Below are 24190 nucleotides of genomic sequence, written 5' to 3' on the forward strand. Positions count from 1 at the left end.
GACTGTTTATCCTGTCTGTGACTGACTGTTTATCCTGTCTGTCTGTCTGTCTGTCTGACTGTTGATCCTGTCTGTGACTGACTGTTTATCCTGTCTGTCTGTCTGTCTGACTGACTGTTGATCCTCTGTCTGTCTGTCTGACTGACTGTTGATCCTGTCTGTGACTGACTGTTGATCCTGTCTGTCTGTCTATCTGTCTGTCTGTCTGTCTGTCTGTCTGTCTGTGTCTGTCTGTTGATCCTCTATCTGTCTGTCTGACTGTTGATCCTCTGTCTGTCTGTCTGACTGTTGATCCTCTGTCTGTCTGTCTGACTGTTGATCTTCTGTCTGTCTGTCTGACTGTTGATCCTCTGTCTGTCTGTCTGACTGTTGATCCTCTGTCTGTCTGACTGACTGTTGATCCTCTGTCTGTCTGACTGACTGTTGATCCTCTGTCTGTCTGACTGACTGTTGATCCTCTGTCTGTCTGACTGACTGTTGATCCTGTCTGTGACTGACTGTTGATCCTGTCTCTGTCTGTCTGTCTGTCTGTCTGTCTGTCTGTCTGTCTGTCTGTCTGTCTGTCTGTCTGTCTGTCTGTCTGTCTGTCTGTCTGTCTGTCTGTCTGTCTGTCTGTCTGTCTGTCTGTCTGTCTGTCTGTCTGTCTGTCTGTCTGTCTAAGTGTCTGACTGACTGTTGATCACGTGTCTGTATGTCTGTGTCTGTCAGTCAGATGCACTGCAGTATAGAATTGTTAATAACTTTTGATTCCTGGCACCCAGAGACATTGATGGAGAGCTTACTGCGAGTGTGTGTGTTACACCCATATGGTGTGACATTTAAAGGGTTTAGTAGGAGAAACCTGCAGCACCTCATCATCTCAATAACATAAAGAGCTCCCTCTCTCCCTCCCTTCCTCCCATACTTATCCTCTTCTCCCACTCCCTCACACCATAATTACACTGCAAGTGGAGGACATTCCTCTGCGCGCTCAATCTGTGGCTTTTGTCCCAAATGGCACCCTATTCCCTATTTAGTGCACTACTTTTTGACCAGGGCCCAGAGGGACTAGGGTGCCATTCGGGACGAGGCACATGTTTAACATCAATATTCTCTAATGCATGTACAGTATTGTATTGTTCCTGTCACTATATGTACATTACACCCTATAGGCATGTTCTATTCGGGTCACAAGTCACTGTTTCTGCTGTGTTTACAGAGAGCAGCAGTGAAGGAGGACAAGACCCCAGCAGAGCGAGAGAGAGGGGAGAGTGTGTGTGTGTGTTGTTTTACTATCCTTGTGGGGAACAGAAGTCCTCAAAATGATAGTAAAACAAGTAAAAGTATGACAAGTTGGGACATTTAGCCTCACAAGTAAAACATACTATTTTAGACTGAGGGGTTAGGTTTAAGGTTAGGGTTTGTGGGTTTGGGTTAAGGAAAATAGGATTTTGATTGGGAATCAATGAAATTGTAAAAAACAAAACACGTTTGTGGTGTGGAAGAAGAGAGGAGACCTTTTTAGAGTCCTGTGGGTCGAGGTTTGTACTGGACCAGACCCAGAAAAACAATGCTGCTCTGGCATCCTGTTGCCCTCTCACACACACACACACACACACACACACACACACACACACACACACACACACACACACACACACACACACACACCACAGGGGGAAAGGGTCAGAGAGAAAGAGGGCACGAGAAGGAGGGAAAGAGAGCAGTCTGCATACAGATGTGGAGGGAGAGCAGTGGAATTCCTCTCGTCATTCCCCCTCCGCTCCTCCTCCCAGAGTGAGAGAGATTACAACCCCCAGAGTGAGAGGAGAGACGAGGGCCCAGTCACTGAGCCCTTTTCATCAGGGGACACAGAGGAAGAAGAGAGGAGAGGAAAGGAGTGGAGAGGAAAGGAGGAGAGAAAATGAAAGGAGTAGAGAGGAGAAGAAATTAGAGAAGAAGGGAGAGGAGAATAAAACAGAGGAAAGGGAGGGGAGGAGGGGGATCTCCACATATGCACATCCTGCCCTACCCTTCTGCCCTTCCCCCTTTCCCCATCTCTGCTCCCAGGGCATGCAGTGTGAGAGGGCAAGAGAGAGAGCGAACGAGAACGATAGAGAGAAAAAGAGAGAGAGACATAATGACAGAGAGAGCGACCTAGAGAAGAGGCTCCTTAGCAAGCTTGTCCTGGGGCTCTGATCACAAATAGACCCCACAGAGCCCGAGGACAGGAACAGCAACACAAATAGACCCAACCAAATCATGAGAAAACAAAAAGATAATTACTTGACACATTGGAAAGAATTTACCAGAAAAAAACAAATTTTGATAAATTCTCACATCTATTGGGTTAAATACCAGTGTGCCATCACAGCAGCAAGATGTGTGACCTGTTGCCACAAGAAAAGGGCAACCAGTGAAGAAGAAACACCATTTTAAATACAACCCATATTTATGTTTATCTATCTTGCCTTTTGTACTTGAACTATTTGCACATCATTATATCACTGTACATAGCCATGATTGTCATGCCCTGGCCATAGAGAGGTTTTTATTCTCTACTTTGGTTAGGCCAGGGTGTGACTAGGGTGGCCATTCTATGTCCTTTTTTCTACGATTTTCTATTTCTATGTGTTTGGCCGGGTGTGGTTCTCAATCAATCAATAAAAAGGAAATGTACGCTTACCATGCTGCACCTTGGTCCAGTCCTTCAGCCAGCCGTGACAATGATATGACATTTGAAATGTCTCTATTTCTTTGAAACTTTGTGAGTGTAAATGCTTGCTGTTCATTTTTGATCGTTTATTTCACTCGTTTATTATCCATTTCACTTACTTTGGCAATGTTAATATATGTTTCCCATGCCGGTAAAGCCCGCTGAATTAAATAGATAGAGAGGAGAGACAGAGACACACACACACACAAAAGTGGAGGGCAAAAAGAGTGATGTAGAGAGAGATGAAAGGAGAGAGGCTCACACAGTCACACCAGTCCTGACAATGTGCAGAGGACAAATACAGACTAAAGAGCATGGAAACCAGAAGAGGGGGAAGAAAAAGCCAAATCATTTTTGACCTTTTAAGAGTTATGTGTCCTTTCCTTATAAAACAGATGTATGATCTTCATTTGCGCCAGTTTGCTACTGCAGGAAAACAATCCTGCAGCAACAGGAAATTATCATTTTCATGTGGATTATAATTAATGGACATTATTTTGAAGGAATTTAAAGATTTTTTTCATAAACCTCAAATACACTACAAGTTTAAAATGTCCTGCATTGGAGGAAAGTATTCCTGCAACAGGGTGATCAAATTAAGATCCTACATCTGTACTATGTCTACTTGGAAGATGCTGTGGGTTCTCTGCCTCAGCCTGGCGACCAAAGAACACATATTGGTCTCGTGTCAGTCAGCCCGTCAGTCCGCCCGTCAATCAGTCCAGCCTAGTCTTGGCCTGCCAATTCCCATACAGCCCTGCCAGATCAGGACACAAGCCAGGATCGGAAGGGAGATTTCCTGTCTGAATCCCAAATTACACCCTATTCTCTATATAGTGTATTACGTCCGACCCAGAGGCCCATGTGGCAGTTCTGTATAAATCGCCGTCTCTGGTCAAAAATAGTACACTATAGAATGAATACTAGGGTGTCTTTTGAGACTTGGCATTTGGTCTGGCATGGCACTGTGCCCAGGCATCCTCTGGGAATTGTCTGGGCATAGGGCAGGTTCAACACAGCAGTTATGCGTGGCCTCTACATGACTGACAGCTGTCACCTTGTTACAGTTTTCAGATCATGATGACGGAAGAGGATTCAGTCCAAACAATGACAATCTGGTACCAGCATGCACACACACACAATATGTCCACTCGCCCGGGAACACGCACACACACACACACACACACACACACACACACACACACACACACACACACACACACACACACACACACACACACACACACACACACACACACACACACACACACACACACACACACACACACACACACACACACACACACACACACACACACACACTAGGCCCCACAGAGAGTTTGACCTGCCTCTGATGTTGGGTGCATTTCAAGGGCACTCAAACCAACACACACACACACAAAACACCTTTCTATCAACCAGCAAACCCAGAGCATGACCCATGTGTTGTAGTTGTGGAGGCTGCAGGACAGGACTGAGAAAAACACAGAGGAACATTTGAGGGGAAAGCCAATGTGAGACAGGAAGTGCCAATGAAGAGGGGAAGAAAGAGAGGGGAAGAAAGAGAGGGAGAGCGAAAGAAGGCTAGAGATAGCGAGAGAGAGAGGGTCATTCCATGTCATTTCATCAAGCCATGACACCCACCATCTCAGATTGATCTGAAATAATTTCTACAGTTAGGTGAGATTAGCATTCCTACAACATTATGTTGTTGAAATATAATTTGGTCTCTGAGAAATGAAGCTAATTGGCTGCACCCCAATTGGCATTTTTAAATTGACAGAATTCATATAATTTTCAATAAATATAGTACCTAACATTCGATTTGGACCAAACTGTTTTCGAACATTGAGGAAAGCAAATAAATGCTCAAAAGCCACCCATGGACCCCTAACACCCCACAGTAATCCCAACCTAACAACAAGTATACAGTATCAGTTCTCTATGTCTGACAAGTAGTATGGAACTGCGGCTTGGAATACTGTTTCTTCATCCTATGTAATGTATTCTCAGTGAATTTGGTGAAGTTTTTTCCCCCTTGTTCAGAGAAATTAGTCGTTGAAGTTGGTTGGTTTATGTCCGATCCTACATCCTGATACCAAGGTTCTGACCACTAGATGTAGCTGTTCCTACGATTAAGTTATTTAAAAAAAAATAAGAATCCCACTCCCCTTAATGTTAAAGGGATAGTTCACCCAAATGACATATTGGTTTCCTTATCCTATAAGCACTTTATGGACAAGATATGACAGCAACCCATGCTTTTTTTTTTACCTGGCCACTGTTTAAAATGCTAACTTTTAGCATGTGTGACACAAATCCAAATGAATGGTACCTACATCGCTTTTTTAGGACCCTGTCTTTCAAAGATAATTTGTAAAAATCCAAATAGATCTTCATTGTAAAGGGTTTACATCAATAAAAATCCATTTAGCTTCAAATAAATAATGAAACATGTTCAATTTGAGTTAAATAATGCAAAAACAAAGTGTTGGAGAAGTAAAAGTGCAATATGTGCCATGTAAAAAAGCTAACGTTTAAGTTCCTTGCTCAGAACATATGAAAGTTGGTGGTTCCTTTTAACATGAGACTTCAATATTCCAAGGTAAGAGGTTTTAGGTTGTAGTTAATATAGTATTTATAGGACTATTTCTCTCTATACCATTTGTATTTCATATACCTTTGACTATTGGATGTTCTTATAGGCACTTTAGTATTGCCAGTGTAACAGTATAGCTTCCCTCCCTGGTCTCGAACCAGAAACACATCGACAACAGCCACACTCAAAGCAGCGTTACCCACCAGGGGAATAACTACTCCAAGTCTCAGAGCGAGTGACGTTTCAAACGCTATTAGAGCGCACCCCGCTAACTAGCTAGCCATTTCACATCAGTTACACCAGCCATTAGGCTTGAAGTCATAAACAGCGCTGTGCTTGCGAAGAGCTGCTGGCAAAACACACGAAAGTGCTGTTTGAATGAATGCTTACGAGCCTGCCCCTGCCTACTATCGCTCAGTCAGACTGCTCTATCAAATATCAAATAATAGACTTAATATAACATAATAACACACAAAAATACGAGTCTTTGGTCATTAATATGGTCGAATCCGGAAACTATCATTTCAGTGAAATACGGAACCGTTCGGTATTTTATCTAACGGGTGGCATCCCTAAGTCTAACTAGGCAAGTCAGTTAAGAACACATTCTTATTTTCAATGACGGCCTAGGAACGGTGGGTTAACTGCCTTGTTCATGGGCGGAACGACAGATTTTTACCTTGTCAGCTCTGCGATTCAATCTTGCAACCTTACGGTTAACTAGTCCAATGCTCTAACCACCTGCCTCTCATTGCACTCCATGAGGAGCCTGCCTGTTACGGGATGCAGTAGAAGTCAAGGTAAGTTGCCAGCTAGCATTAAATTTAACTTGTAAAAAACAATCAATCAATCATAATCAATAGTTAACTACACATGGTTGATGATATTACTAGTTTATCTAGCATGTCCTGCGTTGCATATAATTGATGCAACGCTGGGGGATGATTTAACAAAAGCGCATTTGTGAAAAAAGCACAATCGTTGCATGACTGTACCTAACCATAAACACCAATGCCTTTCTTAAAATCAATACACAGAAGTATATATTTTTAAACCTGCATATTTAGCTAAAAGAAATCAAGGTTAGCAGGCAATATTAACCAGGTGAAATTCTCTTGCGTTCATTGCACGCAGAGTCAGGGTATGTGCAACAGTTTGGGCAGCCTGGCTCACTGCGAACTCATTTGCCAGAATTTTACGTAATTATGACATAACAGTGAAGGTTGTACAATGTAACAACAATATTTAGACAAAGGTGTAAAAAATACAATAACAAAAATACAAGAACAATAATAATCGGCGTCCAAAAATACAGATTTCTGATCTTCACAGAGAAGTGGCGGTTTTGTCTCACCCGGGGTGATGGTCAGATTCACGTTTATCGTCAAAGGAATGAGCATTACACCGAGGCCTGTACTCTGGAACGGGATCGATTTGGAGATGGAGGGTCCGTCATGGTCTGGGGAGGTGTGTCACAGCATCATTGGACTTAGCTTGTTGTCACTGCAGGCAATCTCAACGCTGTGCATTGCAGGGAAGACATCCTCCTCCCTCATGTGGTACCCTTCCTGCAGGCTCATCCTGACATGACAATGCCACCAGCCATACTGCTCGTTCTGTGAGTGATTTCCTGCAAGACAGGAATGTCAGTGTTCTGCCATGGCCAGCGAAGAGCCCGGATCTCAATCCCATTGAGCACATCTGGGACCAATTAGATCGGAGGGTGAGGGCAAGGGCCATTCCCCCCAGAAATGTCCAGGAAGGTGCAGGTGCCTTTGTGGAAGAGTGGGGTAACATCTCACAGCAATAACTGGCAAATTTGGTGCAGTCTATGAGGAGGAGATGCACTGCAGTACTTAATGCAGCTGGTGGCCACACCAGGTAATGACTGTTGCTTTTGATTTTGACCCCGCCTTTGTTCAGGGACACATTATTCAATTTCTGTTAGTCACATGTCTGTGAAACTTCAGTTTCAGTTTATGTCTCAGTAGTTGAATCCTGTTATGTTCATACAAATATTTACACATGTTAAGTTTGCTGAAAATAAACGCAGTTGACAATGAGAGGACGTTTATTTTTTTTGCTGAGTTTATTTGAAAGAGTGTAAAACAAAACCATGGATGGCTGTCATACCTTGTCCATAGACTGCTTACAGGGTAAGGAAACCAATATTTAATTTTGTCATATGGGTGAACTATCCCTCTAACATTGACGGGGGATTCTAGTGGTCAGACGTTGGTAATATCAGGATGTAGATTTGGACATTAAGCAACTTCAATGACTAATTTCTCTGAACGGAATGCTACTTGTCAGACATAGAAAACTGATTCTACTGTATGTACTCGTTGTTGGGGTGGGATTGGCATGGGGTGTGGAGGGTCCGTGGATGGCTATTGACCATTTCTGTGGATTCCTCATGTCTAAGTTAGGTACAAATCAGATATTATAATATATAATATTAGATATAATATTTATTGAAAACCTATAAATTAAATTGGCCAATTTGGGTGCAATCAGTTAGCTTAATTTCTCAGAGATCAATTATATTTAAACAAAATAATGTTGCAAGAATGCCAATCGTATCTGTTTCTAACCACAGAAACAATTCCAGAACAATCTGAGATGGTGAGGAACGAAATCTTCTTTCTTGTGCTTTTTTAGGTGGAAGACCCGGGAGAGAGAGAGAGAAGGGATAAAGGGAGGGATAGAGGGAGAGTGTCTCACGCCCCATTGAGCGATCCCCCATAGGGCCTGATTCTGCTGACCTGATTTCCTTTATTTTATCTTCCACTATGTTCTCAGGGCACTTGAAGTACATGAGAAGCTGGCTGTCCTAATCAAATCAAAGTTTATCGGTCGCGTACACAATTTACCAGATGTTATAGCAGGTGCAGCGAAACGCTTGTGTTAATAGCTCAATTTGAATGAAAGACAGTCAATCTAGGAAGTGATTCGAATTTCAAAAGCAAACATGGCTTGATTGAGAAAAACATTTAAAAATTCAGTTTACCTCCTGAATTTAGTAACTTTTCAATTCCAATGGACCATAATCCTGCTTACAGGAGTAGTTTAACTGGGCTGTTTCCTCCATAGAATGACATATAGAACCTCTATGGTCCCCTCCCCCATAGAAACAGATTCTATATTATATTTCTATGCCTTCCAATCCTCCCTGTCCTCTGGGCTGATGACACAGTGAAGCTCGATCAACCTCAGGAGGCACAGGAGCCAGCAGGCCCTATGGGGAAGGATGGAGAGTGGCACTTACTTATCTCGGTTCATCTGCAGGGAAACTCGTTACTAGGGATGTGCATCTTTCCCTTTCAAGAACATTTTGATTACGTATCTAGATACCTGGGCTACGATACAGGAACGATACGTTTTAGCGTGAAACGATTCCGTGCGATTCTGTTTGATTAAAGAACGAATCGATGTGTTTTCACATGTTCACATTTGTTGCATAAAGACATTCATTTTCCATTCTACATTCAAATTTACTGATGATAGAGCTAATGAGCTGGGCATCTCTGAGCTGGATATGTCTGAGATGACTTGTATGTGTGTGTGTGTGTGTGTGTTTGTGTGTAAATGATGTATGTCTATGGGGAATACTATGTAGACACCTGATCTGAGCCATAAGGGAAACTAGGCATCTATGTAGGCTGTTTTTTTTACCCACTAATTAACTTGTAATTTTTGCAGATTAAGAGTTTGAGCTAGTAATGTATCAATATTTATCGTTTACAAATTAGCTGTGACATTATTTTTTTTCTCATCTTCGTGGCCTAGCAGTATTTTTCTCAAGTGAAGACAACCCAGAGTGGCGCCAACACGATGGAACACATAAGCAAGGAGACGTTCGCGGGCAGTATCAACAGCTACACAGTGCGATCATCGACAACATTGTCACTCAGCTAAGAAACAGGTTCAATGACCATGAAAGGCTCATGTATCTTGCCCTCCTTGACCCACAAAAGTTCCCAATATATAGGGAAACGCCACTTTCCAAACGCTGCATTCTCCTGTCTCGAGGAAAGCTATGGCCCTAAATTTGATTTGCCGCGGTTTAAAAACAGAACTCACCGTTATCTACTCAGTGTCTGACTTCAAGGGTAAGGGCCCGGGTGATCTGCTCCACTTCCTCCAGCAGAAGAGATTAACTGATAGTACGCACCAAATTGTATCTCCTTACCTGTCTAGTTTTGACCATTCCAGTGTCCACTGCATCAGTAGAAAGAACATTTTCTGCACTAAAAAGGATCAAGACATATTCCAGGAACACCACTGGACAGGCCCGACTGTCAGCCCTGGCCTTAATCTCAATCGAAAAATAACTTCTTTCGGATTTAAAATCAAAAGACAAAGCTATATGAACCTGCCATTGCCCATTTCATAAAGGACTATGGTTTTTAAATGATAATCATAATGGTGAGTGGACTTTTTGATTTCATCTACAGTTTGCTTTTTTCTGCTCTCTCGTTCATATCATTTTGTATACAATGTGTAAAATATTATTTCAACTTTAGATCACTGGTTGTGTGGTAAAAACAAAGGTAATGATGTTGCAATTGGAAGTACCGGGTACATGACATTTAGTGTTCTGGTGCATTTAAAAAACAAAATGTTGCATGCAGGAGAACATCGAATACAGTGCAACTCTTTTCTCTCCGATAAGCATATACTGTCGTGGTTTTGAAACAATGTGTGTAGTTGAATTCATTCCAACACTATTTGAGTGACAGTTTGTTTTGGCAAATGCTGCTTTGAAGCGGCACAACCGTATTTTCTTCTAACGTGGTTCCTGCTATCGATATTTGCAAAAGAAAGGTCTCAAGTCATGCTCTGTATACACAGGCATCCGAGTTCTCTATCTATGACGCCAGATTTTTTTCCACAACTGAGGTCCTAGCTCCAATAGTCAAGGTTCGCCACTGCTATTAATACATAGCACAACTTTGGATTTCAACCCTATATCAAAATGTGAATGGTTTTGACTGTTTGGAAGTTTAGTGGGTGCTACTTTTCATCCCACTTCGGCCTTGCAGTGCGCCTCGCAAAAGTGATTCATCTTTATGAAATTATCAACTTTACCCCGTATATCTAAAAATATACACCATATACACCATTCTTGTTTAAAGCGAAACTAACAAAACTAGCGCTGATGGTGAACCTGCAATATCAAAATATAATATATTGTAAACCCTGTTCACCACGGCAGGTAGCCTAGCGGTTAAGCGAGTTGGGCCAGTAACCAAAAGGTTGCTGGTGTGAATCCCCAAGCCGACTAGATGAAAAATCTATTCATGTCCCCTTGAGCAAGGCTCTTAACCCATATATTGCTCCTGTAACACAGAACCCAAACCAATTACATTAATTTGGGTCCAAGTCGAAAAGCATTAAACATGTATGGCAATTTAGCTAGTTAGCTTGCACTTGCTAGCTAATTTGTCCTATTTAGCTAGCTTGCTGTTGCTAGCTAATTTGTCCTGGGATATAAACATTGAGTTGTTATTTTACCTGAAATGTACAAGTTCTTCTACTCCGCCTATTCATCCACACATAAAACGGCCAACCGAATCATTTCTAGTCATCTCTCCTCCTTCCAGGCTTTTTCAGCTTTGAATTTATATGGTGATTGGCATCTAAACTTTCATAATATTACCACAACAACAGTTAGTCTTTCAATCAACCACGTGGGTATAACCAACGAGGAGATGGGAGAGGCAAGACTTTCAGCGTGATCTGCGTCAGAAATAGAACTGATTTCTATTTTAGCCCTTGGCAACGCATACGCTCGTTGGCGCTCTCGAGCAGTGTGGGTACAATAATTGAATAACGTGGTTTCTACATTTATTTTGCGACGCTTGCGCACGCGACATGTCTGGTCTGGTCTGGTCAGCATGTAAGACACTCTGGATAAGAGTGTTAGCTAAATTATTAAAATGTAAAGCCAGCCACGTCGCGGACACCGACGCCTCGCTCCCGGGTAGGTAAACACCTTCTTTGCCTACTTCGAGAAAAACAATGCAACTCATGAGGACTGTGTGCTCCCGATCTCTCTGGCCGGCATGAGAAATACATTTACGTGTGTTAACCCTCGCAAGGCTGCCGGCCAAAGCCGCATCCTCAAAGCATGTGCAGACCAGCTGGCTGGAGTGATTACGGACATATTGAATCTCTCCCTATCCCAGTCTGTTGTCCCCACTTGCTTGATGATGTTCACCATTGTTCCTATACCCAAGAAACTGAAGGTACAGTAGCATGCAAAAGTATTAACCCCCTTGGCATTTTTCCTATTTTGTTGCCTTACAACCTGGAATTTAAAATAGATGTTTGGGTGGGTTGTATAATTTGATTTACACAACATGCCTACCACTTTGAAGAAGCAAAATATTTTGTGTGAAACAAACAAGAAATAAGATAACTTGAGAGTGCATAACTATTCACCCCCCCCCCCCAAAGTAAATACTTTGTAGAGTCCCCTTTTGCAGAAATTACAGCTGCAAGTCTCTTGCGGTATGTCTCTATAAGCTTGGCACATCTAGCCAGTGGGATTTTTGCCCATTCTTCAAGGCAAAACTGCTCCAGCTCCTTCAAGTTGGATGGGTTCCGCTAGTGTACAGCAATCTTTAAGTCATACCACAGATTGTCAATTGGATTGAGGTCTGGGCTTTGACTAGGCCATTGCAAGACATTTAAATGTTTCCCCTAAAACCATTCAAGTGTTGATTTAGCAGTATGCTTAGGGTCATTGTCCTGCTGGAAGGTGAACCTCCGTCCCAGTCTCAAATCTCTGAAAGACAAACAGGTTTCCCTCAAGAACTTCCTTGTAGTTAGCGCCATCCATCATTCCTTCAATTCTGACCAGTTTCCCAGTCCGTTCCGATGAAAAACATCCCCACAGCATGATGCTGCCACCACCATGCTTCACGGTGGGGATGGTATTCTCAGGGTGATGGGAGAAGTTGGGTTTGTGCCAGAAATAGCATTTCCTTGACGTCCAAAAAGCTCAATTTTAGTCTCATCTGACCAGAGTACCTTCTTTCATATGTTTGGGAAGTCTCCCACATGCATTTTGGCAAACATCAAACCTGTTTGCTTATTTTTTTCTTTAAGCAATGGCTTTTTTCTGGCCACTCTTCTGTAGAGCCCAGCTCTGTGGAGTGGACGGCTTAACGTGGTCCTATGCCCAGATACTCCAATCTCCGCTGTGGAGCTTTGCAGCTCCTTCAGAGTTATCTTTGGTCTCTTTGTTCCCTCTCTGATTAATGCTCTCCTTGCCTCCTTGCCTGGTGGACGGCCCTCTCTTGGCAGATTTGTTCTTTCCATTTTTTAATAATGGATTTAAATGGTGCTCTGTGGGATGTTCAAAGTTTCTGTTATTGTTTTAGAACCCAACCCTGATCTGTACTTCTCCACAACTTTGTCCCTGACCTGTTCGGAGAGCTCCTTGGTCTTCATGGTAACGCTTGCTTGGTGGTGCCCCTTGCTTAGTGGTGTTGCAGACTCTGGGGCCTTTCAGAACAGGTGTATACAGTGCCTTGCGAAAGTATTCGGCCCCCTTGAACTTTGCGACCTTTTGCCACATTTCAGGCTTCAAACATAAAGATATAAAACTCTATTTATTGTGAACAATTAACAACAAGTGGGACACAATCATGAAGTGGAACGACATTTATTGGATATTTCAAACTTTTTTAACAAATCAAAAACTGAAAAATTGGGCGTGCAAAATTATTCAGCCCCTTTATTTTCAGTGCAGCAAACTCTCTCCAGAAGTTCAGTGAGGATCTCTGAATGATCCAATGTTGACCTAAATGACTAATGATGATAAATACAATCCACCTGTGTGTAATCAAGTCTCTGTATAAATGCACCTGCACTGTGATAGTCTCAAAGGTCCGTTAAAAGTGCAGAGAGCATCATGAAGAACAAGGAACACACCCGGCAGGTCCGAGATACTGTTGTGAAGAAATTTAAAGCCGGATTTGGATACAAAAAATATTTCCCAAGCTTTAAACATCCCAAGGAGCACTGTGCAAGCGATAATATTGAAATGGAAGGAGTATCAGACCACTGCAAATCTACCAAGACCTGGCCGTCCCTCTAAACTTTCAGCTCATACAAGGAGAAGACTGATCAGAGATGCAGCCAAGAGGCCCATGATCACTCTGGATGAACTGCAGAGATCTACAGCTGAGGTGGGAGACTCTGTCTATAGGACAACAATCAGTCATATATTGCACAAATCTGGCCTTTATGGAAGAGTGGCAAGAAGAAAGCCATTTCTTAAAGATATCCATAAAAAGTGTTGTTTAAAGTTTGCCATAAGCCACCTGGGAGACACACCAAAGATGTGGAAGAAGGTGCTCTGGTCAGATGAAACCAAAATTGAACTTTTTGGCAACAATGCAAAATGTTATGTTTGGCATAAAAGCAACACAGCTCATCACCCTGAACACACCATCCCCACTGTCAAACATGGTGGTGGCAGCATCATGGTTTGGGCCTGCTTTTCTTCAGCAGGGACAGGGAAGATGGTTCAAATTGATGGGAAGATGGATGGAGCCAAATACAGGACCATTCTGGAAGAAAACCTGATGGAGTCTGCAAAAGACCTGAGACTGGGACGGAGATTTGTCTTCCAACAAGACAATGATCCAAAACATAAAGCAAAATCTACAATGGAATGGTTCAAAAATAAACATATCCAGGTGTTAGAATGGCCAAGTCAAAGTCCAGACCTGAATCCAATCGAGAATCCCAACCTTCGCTCTCTCTCCCCCGCTACTCTCTCCTCTTCCATCCTATCATCTCTTCCCTCCGCTCAAACCTTCTCCAAACTATCTCCTGATTCTGCCTCCTCAACCCTCCTCTCCACCCTCTCTGCATCCTTTGACTCTCTATGTCCCCTATCCTCCAGGCCGGCTCGGTCCTCCCCTCCCGCTCCGTGGCTCGATGACTCATTGCGAGCTCACAGAACAGGGCTCCGGGCAGCCGAGCGGATATGGAGGAAAACTCGCCTCCCTGCGGACCTGGCATCCTTTCACTCCCTCCTCTCTACATTTTCCTCCTCTGTCTCTGCTGCTAAAGCCACTTTCTACCACGCTAAATTCCAAGCATCTGCCTCTAACCCTAGGAAGCTCTTTGCCACCTTCTCCTCCCTCCTGAATCCTCCTCCCCCTCTCCCCCTCCTCCCTCTCTGCAGACAACTTCGTCAACCATTTTGAAAAAAAGGTCGACGACATCCGATCCTCGTTTGCTAAGTCAAACGACACCGCTGGTTCTGCTCACACTGCCCTACCCTGTGCTCTGACCTCTTTCTCCCCTCTCTCTCCAGATGAAGTCTCGCGTCTTGTGACGGCCGGCCGCCCAACAACCTGCCCGCTTGACCCTATCCCCTCCCCTCTTCTCCAGACCATTTCCGGAGACCTTCTCCCTTACCTCACCTCGCTCATCAACTCATCCCTGACCGCTGGCTACGTCCCTTCCGTCTTCAAGAGAGCGAGAGTTGCACCCCTTCTGAAAAAACCTACACTCGATCCCTCCGATGTCAACAATTACAGACCAGTATCCCTTCTTTCTTTTCTCTCCAAAACTCTTGAACGTGCCGTCCTTGGCCAGCTCTCCCGCTATCTCTCTCTGAATGACCTTCTTGATCCAAATCAGTCAGGTTTCAAGACTAGTCATTCAACTTGAGGGGTCCTGTGTAGCTCAGTTGGTAGAGCATGGCGCTTGTAACGCCAGGGTAGTGGGTTCGATCCCCGGGACCACCCATACGTAGAATGTATGCACACATGACTGTAAGTCGCTTTGGATAAAAGCGTCTGCTAAATGGCATATATTATTATTATTATTATTATTATTATTATATTAACTGAGACTGCTCTCCTCTGTATCACGGAGGCGCTCCGCACTGCTAAAGCTAACTCTCTCTCCTCTGCTCTCATCCTTCTAGATCTATCGGCTGCCTTCGATACTGTGAACCATCAGATCCTCCTCTCCACCCTCTCCGAGTTGGGCATCTCCGGCGCGGCCCACGCTTGGATTGCGTCCTACCTGACAGGTCGCTCCTACCAGGTGGCGTGGTGAGAATCTGTCTCCTCACCACGCGCTCTCACCACTGGTGTCCCCGAGGGCTCTGTTCTAGGCCCTCTCCTATTCTCGCTATACACCAAGTCACTTGGCTCTGTCATAACCTCACATGGTCTCTCCTACCATTGCTATGCAGACGACACACAACTAATCTTCTCCTTTCCCCCTTCTGACGACCAGGTGGCGAATCGCATCTCTGCATGTCTGGCAGACATATCAGTGTGGATGACGGATCACCACCTCAAGCTGAACCTCGGCAAGACGGAGCTGCTCTTCCTCCCGGGGAAGGACTGCCCGTTCCATGATCTCGCCATCACGGTTGACAACTCCATTGTGTCCTCCTCCCAGAGCGCTAAGAACCTTGGTGTGATCCTGGACAACACCCTGTCGTTCTCAACCAACATCAAGGCGGTGGCCCGCTCCTGTAGGTTCATGCTCTACAACATCCGCAGAGTACGACCCTGCCTCACACAGGAAGCGGCGCAGGTCCTAATCCAGGCACTTGTCATCTCCCGTCTGGATTACTGCAACTCGCTGTTGGCTGGGCTCCCTGCCTGTGCCATTAAACCCCTACAACTCATCCAGAACGCCGCAGCCCGTCTGGTGTTCAACCTTCCCAAGTTCTCTTACGTCACCCCGCTCCTCCGTTCTCTCCACTGGCTTCCAGTTGAAGCTCGCATCCGCTACAAGACCATGGTGCTTGCCTACGGAGCTGTGAGGGGAACGGCACCTCAGTACCTCCAGGCTCTGATCAGGCCCTACACCCAAACAAGGGCACTGCGTTCATCCACCTCTGGCCTGCTCGCCTCCCTACTACTGAGGAAGTACAGCTCCCGCTCAGCCCAGTCAAAACTGTTCGCTGCTCTGGCCCCCCAATGGTGGAACAAACTCCCTCACGACGCCAGGACAGCGGAGTCAATCACCACCTTCCGGAGACACCTGAAACCCCACCTCTTTAAGGAATACCTAGGATAGGATAAGTATTCCCTCTCACCCCCCCCTTTAAGATTTAGATGCACTATTGTAAAGTGACTGTTCCACTGGATGTCATAAGGTGAATGCACCAATTTGTAAGTCGCTCTGGATAAGAGCGTCTGCTAAATGACTTAAATGTAATGTAATGTAAATGAAAGAACTGAAAACTGCTGTTCACAAATGCTCTCCATCCAACCTCACTGAGCTCGAGCTGTTTTGCAAGGAGGAATGGGAAAAAAATTCAGTCTCTCGATGTGCAAAACTGATAGAGACATACCCCAAGCGACTTACAGCTGTAATCGCAGCAAAAGGTGGCGCTACAAAGTATTAACTTAAGGGGGCTGAATAATTTTGCACGCCCAATTTTTCAGTTTTTTATTTGTTAAAAAAGTTTGAAATATCCAATAAATGTTGTTCCACTTCATGATTGTGTCCCACTTATTGTTGATTCTTCACAAAAAAATACAGTTTTATATCTTTATGTTTGAAGCCTGAAATGTGGCAAAAGGTCGCAAAGTTCAAGGGGGCCGAATACTTTCGCAAGGCACTGTATATATATATATATATATATCATGTGACACTTAAATAAAGTCTACCTGTGTGCAATCTAACACATTTTGTGACTTCTGAAGGTAATTGGTTGCACCAGATCTTATTTAGGGGCTTCGTAGAAAAAGAGGTGAATACATATGCACGCAACACTTTTCCGTCTTTTCTTTTTTGAATAATTAAATTTTTTCCCATTTCACTTCACCAAATTAAAAACTATTTTGTGTATGTCCGTTACATTAAATCCAAATAAAAATCTATTTAAATTACAGGTTGTAATGCAACAAAATAGGTAAAACGCCATGGGGGATGAATACTTGTGTAAGGCACTGTAACTGAACTAAATCACTATCGGCCAGTAGCCCTCACTTCTGCCATCATGAAGTGCTTTGAGAGGCTAGTTAAGAATCATATCACCTTCCCCGACACCTTAGACCTAGACCCACTACAATTGTCATACCAACCCAACAGATCCACAGATGATGCAATCACCACTGCACTGCACATTGCCCTATCCCACCTGGAAAAGAGGAATACTTATGTGAGAATGCTGTTCATCGCCTACAGCTCAGTCTTCAACACCATAGTGCCCTCCAAGCTGTGAAACTGGTTCATAGACTTCCTAACAGCCCGACCCCAGGCGGTGAAGGTAGGCAACAACATATCCGCCTCCACAGGGGTGCGTGCTCAGCCCCCTCCTGTACTCCCTGTTCACCAATGACAGCGTGGCTATGCACATCTCCAACTCAATCATCTAGTTTGCTGACGACACATCAGTGGTAGGCCTGATTACCAAGAATGACGAGACAGCCTACAGCAGGGATCATCACCTAGTTCATCAAATGCCTACCCTGCTAGAGCTGCCAGGATCAAGTGTAAGTGCTGTTATTGTGAAGTGGAAAAATCTAGGAACGGAACCACTGAATGCTGAAGCACGTAAAAAATTGTCTGTCCTCGGTTGCAACACTCACTACCGAGTTCCAAACTGCCTCTGAAAGCAACGTCAGCACAATAACTGTTCGTTGGGAGCTTCATGAAATGGGTTTCCATTGCCAAGCAGCCACACACAAGCTTAAGATCACCATGTGCAATGCCAAGCCTCGGCTGGAGTGGTGTAAACGCTTGCTGCTATTGGACTCTGGAGCAGTGGATATGCAATCTCTGGAGTGATCAATCACGCTTCACCATCTGGCAGTCCGACGGATGAATCTGGGTTTGGCGGATGCAAGGAGAACTCTACCTACCCCAATGCATTGTGCCAACTGTAAAGTTTAGTGGAGGAGGAATAATGGTCTGGGGCTGTTTTTCGTGGTTCGGGCTAGGCTCCTTTAGTTCCAGCGAAGGTAAATCTTAACGCTACAGCATACAATATTCTAGACGATTCTGTGCTTCAAACTTTGTGGCAACAGTTTGGGGAAGGCCCTTTCCTGTTTCAGCAAGACAATGCCCCCTGGCACAAAGCGAGGTCCATACAGAAATGGTTTGTCGAGATCAGTGTGGAAGAATTTGACTGGCCTGCACAAAGCCCTGACCTCAACCCCATCAAACCCCTTTGGGATGAATTGGAACGCAGACTGCGAGTCAGGCCTAATCGCGCAAAATCAGAGCCCGGCCTCACTAATGTTCTTGTGCAAGTCCCTACGGCAATGTTCCAACATCTAGTGGAAAGCCTTCCCAGAAGAGTGGACATATAGCAGCAAAACCAACTCCATATCAATGACCAGGTGTCCACATACATTTACAACAATAACAATGTCTCCACTGTATTTCTGACCAATTTGATGTTATTTTTTTATTTAAAAAACAAGGACATCTCTAGGTGACCGCAAACTTTTGAACGGTAGTGTATTCCGGAATCATTGCTCGTTCTCATGTTACTTGTTCTGATATTTCTTAAATGTATACACATTTTTTGTTTATTGAATTGCTAGATGTTACTGCACTTTTGGAGCTAGAAACATAAGCATTTCACTGCACCTGCAATAACATCTGCAAATCTGTGTACGCAACTAATGAACTTTGATTTGATTAGATTTTGACACACACAATGTACGACTGCACGAGCTCACGCGCACACACACACACACACACACACACACACACACACACACACACACACACACACACACACACACACACATCACCTGTTCCTTTACATTGTACATATGTCATCCCCACATCTAAAGACCTGTAATAATGAAAGTTGCATTTGTCCTGTCCTTTACCTGTCAGGTGAGTCATCAGGGAGACTAGGCATCACACACACGGACAAGCAACCCCTCCCTTCACATCATGGCTCGCTCCTGGATAATACATTAGCCACACACACACACACACACACAAGCACACAGAGCGAAATAGGATTTGTCCTGCCCTTTACCTGTCAGGTGAGTCATCAGGGAGACTAGGCATCACACACATGGACATGCAACCCCACACAGTCATTCACACAATGTATGCACACACAGAGAGGGAAAGAGGATTTGTCCTGTCCTTTACCTGTCAGATGAGTCATCAGGCGGATATCAGGTGTCAAACACTGTCACATCCTAGCACTGTGTGTGTGTGTGTGTGTGTGTGTGTGTGTGTGTGTGTGTGTGTGTGTGTGTGTGTGTGTGTGTGTGTGTGTGTGTGTGTGTGTGTGTGTGTGTGTGTGTGTGTGTGTGTGTGTGTGTGTGTGTGTGTGTGTGTGTGTGTGTGTGTGTGTGTGACTATACAGGCTTGGCACAAATGGTGGGCAAGGACCTGTCATAATGAAAGTGAGTCACTGGGTTTTCCCACTCCTCTATAATTGTCGCTGCCCGTAGGTACAGATCTAGTGTCAGCTTCCCCTCCTCCAATCCTAACCTTAACCATTACTGGGGAAAATGCAATACTGATCGAAGATCTGGGGGAAACTTCACCTTAAACCACAAATGTCATTTCAGAGCTGTGGTGGCAGTAACGTTAAGACTTGATGTGACAGCCAGGGTGACAGATACCTCAGAATCATTTCTAACACCTCACACATCCAACACTGATGTACTGATAAAAGCAGAGAGAATAGCATAGAAACCCATAGTGAAGATCTGTCTCCAAAAATAATGATTGAAAATAAAAGGAGAGATGAGAAAAATGAGGGAGAATTGAGAATCAAAGCTGAGATATTAGCATGCACCTCAAGCACAACACACGTGCGCACACACACACACACACACACACACACACACACACACACACACACACACACACACACACACACACACACACACACAGGCCAGATCTATAGATAGGCACTAGTGGCGGTCGGTGCCGTTTAAGGTGAGGGAGGACGATGTTTGTTTTTTCATGAGCATGGCCTTATTTCTATTACAGCATATTGGATGACTGTCATTCATATTACATTCATCCAGTTCAATGTCACATTGCTAGGTTTAGGCTAACTATAATGATACCCAAATGTTTCCTCTACCCATCACGAGGTTGCTACAACCTAGTTTACAAAGAAAAGAAAAGAACACATACGGAAATATTTTAGTAATCAAGGTGCTAGACAGTGACACATTCAATACCAAACAAGAGCTTCTATTGGACAAATTCAGGTATGTTTATCCCCATTTTGTTGCCTTTGCTTCCGTTTAAGGAACATGTTTTAAACAGAATTGGTGGAATGAACACACCCCTGATCACCCGTAAACACAGTTCACGTTCATAGCAGCCACATACAAACAGCATGATCACTTTGCTCATTGTATATTCCTTCTTGCATCTACACACTCTACAGTGCTCACAGCCTACATTGTCACCATATTAGCTAACGTCATAGTCAACATGGCTACTAGAATTAAAACGTTAGAAAACAATCACGAGGTGTACAGAAAGCAGTTTAGCAGTTACACCGGTGGGCCCTGGTGGCAATACGTTTCTAAAACCAAAAGCCTACCTTGACTTGGCAGACTTCCACTGTTGGATAGCCATGGTCAGCTAGCTAACATAGCATCCCTTGCTGTTTGAGCCAGGTGTTTGACTAGGCTAAACTAGCTAGCTGCATTTTCTGGCCAATATATAGCTCTCTGCTTCTAAGTCATTTTTTAAAGGGAAGAATTTGTTCAAAACTGTTCAACTATTGTCTTTTTCTTTGAGTCAACTACTCACCACATTTTATGCACTGCAGTGCTAGCTAGATGTAGCTTATGCTTTCAGTACTAGATTCATTCTCTGGTCCTTTGATTGGTGGACAACATGTCAGTTCATGCTGCAAAAGAGCTCTGATAGGTTGGAGGACGCCCTCCGGAAGTTGTCATAATTACTGTGTAAGTCTATGGAAGGGGTGAGAACCATGAGCTTCTTAGGTTTTGTATTGAAGTCAATGTACCCAGAGGAAGACTAAAACTAGCTGTCCTCCGGCTACACCATGATGCTACCCCAGAGAGTGCTGTAAAAGCAACAGTGGACCTTCATTGAAAAACAGTGTGTTTTAATCATTGGTTAGGTGACATAAAACTATACTAAATATATTCCTATCACAGTAGAATAACTTTTTTAATATTTCACAATTTTTTTAAATCAAATTGACTGAGGATGGTCCTTCACGTCCTCCTCTGAGCAGCCTCCACTGGTAGCACTAAACAAACATCTGCCAGAGCCAATTCATGTTAATTCAATGTCAATCCAACCGAAATGTGTGATTATTTTTTTAAAATTTGAATTATGGATATTTTTGTATTTGCATTATTATTATTTTTTATATATTATTTACCCACAACTGGGATGATGTTACTGCCGCGTACGTCATTCAGTATCTTCAGCTTGAAGCAGGAGGGCATTTCCCGCGGAAAGATAAGGACTAGGCTACAACCAGGTCCATTATTTATTTATTTCCCGGAGGCAGCATGGAAAATACCGAAAACCACTAGAGAATACACGGCTGCTTCGATTTTAGCAGCCAATCTCCTTACATTTAAAACGTTGAGATGGGCAACGTTAAGAATACGCATTCACAACCTCGACCCATATCCTCCGAAAATCACTGGAGAATACAAGGCTGCTTCGATTTGAGCAGCAAATCACCTTACATTTAAAACGTTGAGGTGGGCAATGCCAAGAATACGCATTCACAACCTCGACCCATATCCTCTTCAAATGCAACATTGTAGCCCATTCAATAAAATCCTTTACATGAATGCAACATTGTCTCTCGCAGCATCAAGACAAACTCCCCTTCGCCGAAAACTTGCAGGCATATCACAGTTGATATCACCATTCAAATTTAGCAGCTGTGTTCATTCAACCCAAATCGCATTAACACAATTATGAATGTCAAGTTCGTCAGGATCTGGGCGCAATGGTGCGGCTCGCATCTCCAACAATCAATTCAAAATCAATGGGTGGCTATAGCGTCATTGTAGGTACAGGGGGGACGGTGAGTGAAAAAAACAACACTACACGTTGAGCTCTAACAATATAGGCCTACTCAGCATTACTGAATAAGGTACAGTCATAACCTTTGTTTTTCCCATTGACCCACCGTCACTGTCGAATGCCTGACAGCATTGGATGCCGTCTGCCTTATCTCCGCGGCACTCCCGGGCTTGAGCAGGTTCTTCGTGAATCTCCGGGTCGATTCCGCTGCCATTTCAGAACGGTCCACACTATATCTCTGGTTCAAAGCGCCGACGTTCGCTCAGATTTCCAACGCGTTTGTCTATTGCAAATCCAATGTATACGACAGCAACGGCTCTGCTCCCCTCCTAGTCTCGCTGCTGCTTCTACTAGGCTACTAGTACTACACAGCAGCCCTGCTTGCGTAGGCTACAGATGCCTATTCAGCGAGATTCTACCAATGCCCGTGCGCTACAGAGTCAAAGGAAGCGGTACTAATGGCCATCTCTCTCCAACCCCTGGGCTGCAAGAAGCCTTTAAACTATTAACGTCTTAATAATTTAACATAGGCTGGATTTTCCCAAACACAGTACGCCCTGCTATTTGATGAGGATTATATGTTGCTATAAATCTACGAAACGTTCAAATTGGTCATACAACTAAATTCTAAAAGGCTTGCAATAACAGTGACCATTATGCCCATAATTTGGCCTCTGCCACAAGCCTAGACCAGGCCAGAGAGAGAGGAGAATTAACATCCAGAATGTCATCAACTCATCAGCAGTCCACTCAGGACCATCGTTAGAGAGGGAGGGAAAATGGTCACACAGCGACCTATTGTGGTGGAATAGGCTAGTGCAAGTCGTTCATTAATGTGTTTTTTTCTTCTATAGGTAGCATTATCATAATAGGCTACACAACGCTGTGGCATGGTTGCAACATTGTTGGGCACTATATTGTATATCCACGTTGAATTTACAAGCCATCGTCGGATATGATCAATATGCCTATCTGGTATGTTCGCATTGAACCATTAACAAGTACTATTTTGCATTAATGACAATGTTAGCTGTAAGGAATCAACGCAAAATGTCCTATACATTTGACAAGTCCAAACCATAGCCTATGTCCTTCTGAAAACACGATTCCTATATGATGATGGCAATCCAATAGATACATTCGTCCACTCTTGTGCTTCTGCACAAAGCATTCAAGTGAACCATCCCATCCACGGGTGTCAAAATGTCTAGATGTTTTGGTTTCTTGAGTCTGTGTTGCAAAGTGAGGACACATCGACCTTCGCGTGGGTGTTTCCCGTCGCCAAAATAGCCATGGAGACTTAGATAATAGAGTACTACATAGGCCTACCATTTGGCTTTGGTAATTAATGGGAAATGTGGCTTCCATGGAGATCTTGGCAGTTAAAAGCTCTATGGACTTGCATCTTACCTTAAGGCAACAGCGCAGACATCCGCATTTTTAAATAGTTGGATGATGTCTAAGGAGACCTACCGCATAAGTTTCCATAAAACACGTGTCCAATTTAGCTTAGTTGATTCTAAAGAAGATTTATCCGTTGTTTGATGGAATAAGGAATCCGTACTCATTTATTGTACTCTGGCTCCCCCGTTTGTCCACTCTTCAATAGTGCAGCTGTATGAGAAATAATAATTACACCAAATTTGCAATTGTATGCATTGCCTTCATTTCTTAATTTTCTTGAAGATGTTTAGTGCTTTGAAGGCTTTCAGGACTTTGCAGTTTTTCAAGTACTGTTTTCAGGGGCTTGGGGGTGGTCTTGGTCAGGAAACCAGGTTCGCTTATTTTCTGATTCTCTGAGGTTAGTTGAAAAATCCTAGAAAGAAAATCACAGCACTTATAGACAACTGCCCACAATGTACCTATAAGAGTAGATA

At 43.7% G+C, this 24190-nt stretch overlaps 1 protein-coding gene across 2 annotated transcripts in view; it reads right to left on the reverse strand.

Annotated features, from left to right (window-relative positions):
- dock10 (dedicator of cytokinesis 10) overlaps positions 1-22884 on the reverse strand; it is a 216253-nt gene extending 193369 nt beyond the window's left edge. The window contains exon 1 of one of the 2 annotated variants that reach the window (XM_046316183.1): positions 22420-22884. In XM_046316183.1, the coding sequence (XP_046172139.1) occupies positions 22420-22527 (108 nt within the window). In that variant the 5' untranslated portion in view covers positions 22528-22884. The remainder of the gene's footprint in view (positions 1-22419) is intronic. The other variant, XM_046316182.1, reaches the window with a different exon arrangement.
- Positions 22885-24190: the final 1306 nt, after the last annotated feature.

Source organism: Oncorhynchus gorbuscha, linkage group LG19, assembly GCF_021184085.1.
Source record: "Oncorhynchus gorbuscha isolate QuinsamMale2020 ecotype Even-year linkage group LG19, OgorEven_v1.0, whole genome shotgun sequence".
NCBI lineage: Eukaryota > Metazoa > Chordata > Actinopteri > Salmoniformes > Salmonidae > Oncorhynchus > Oncorhynchus gorbuscha.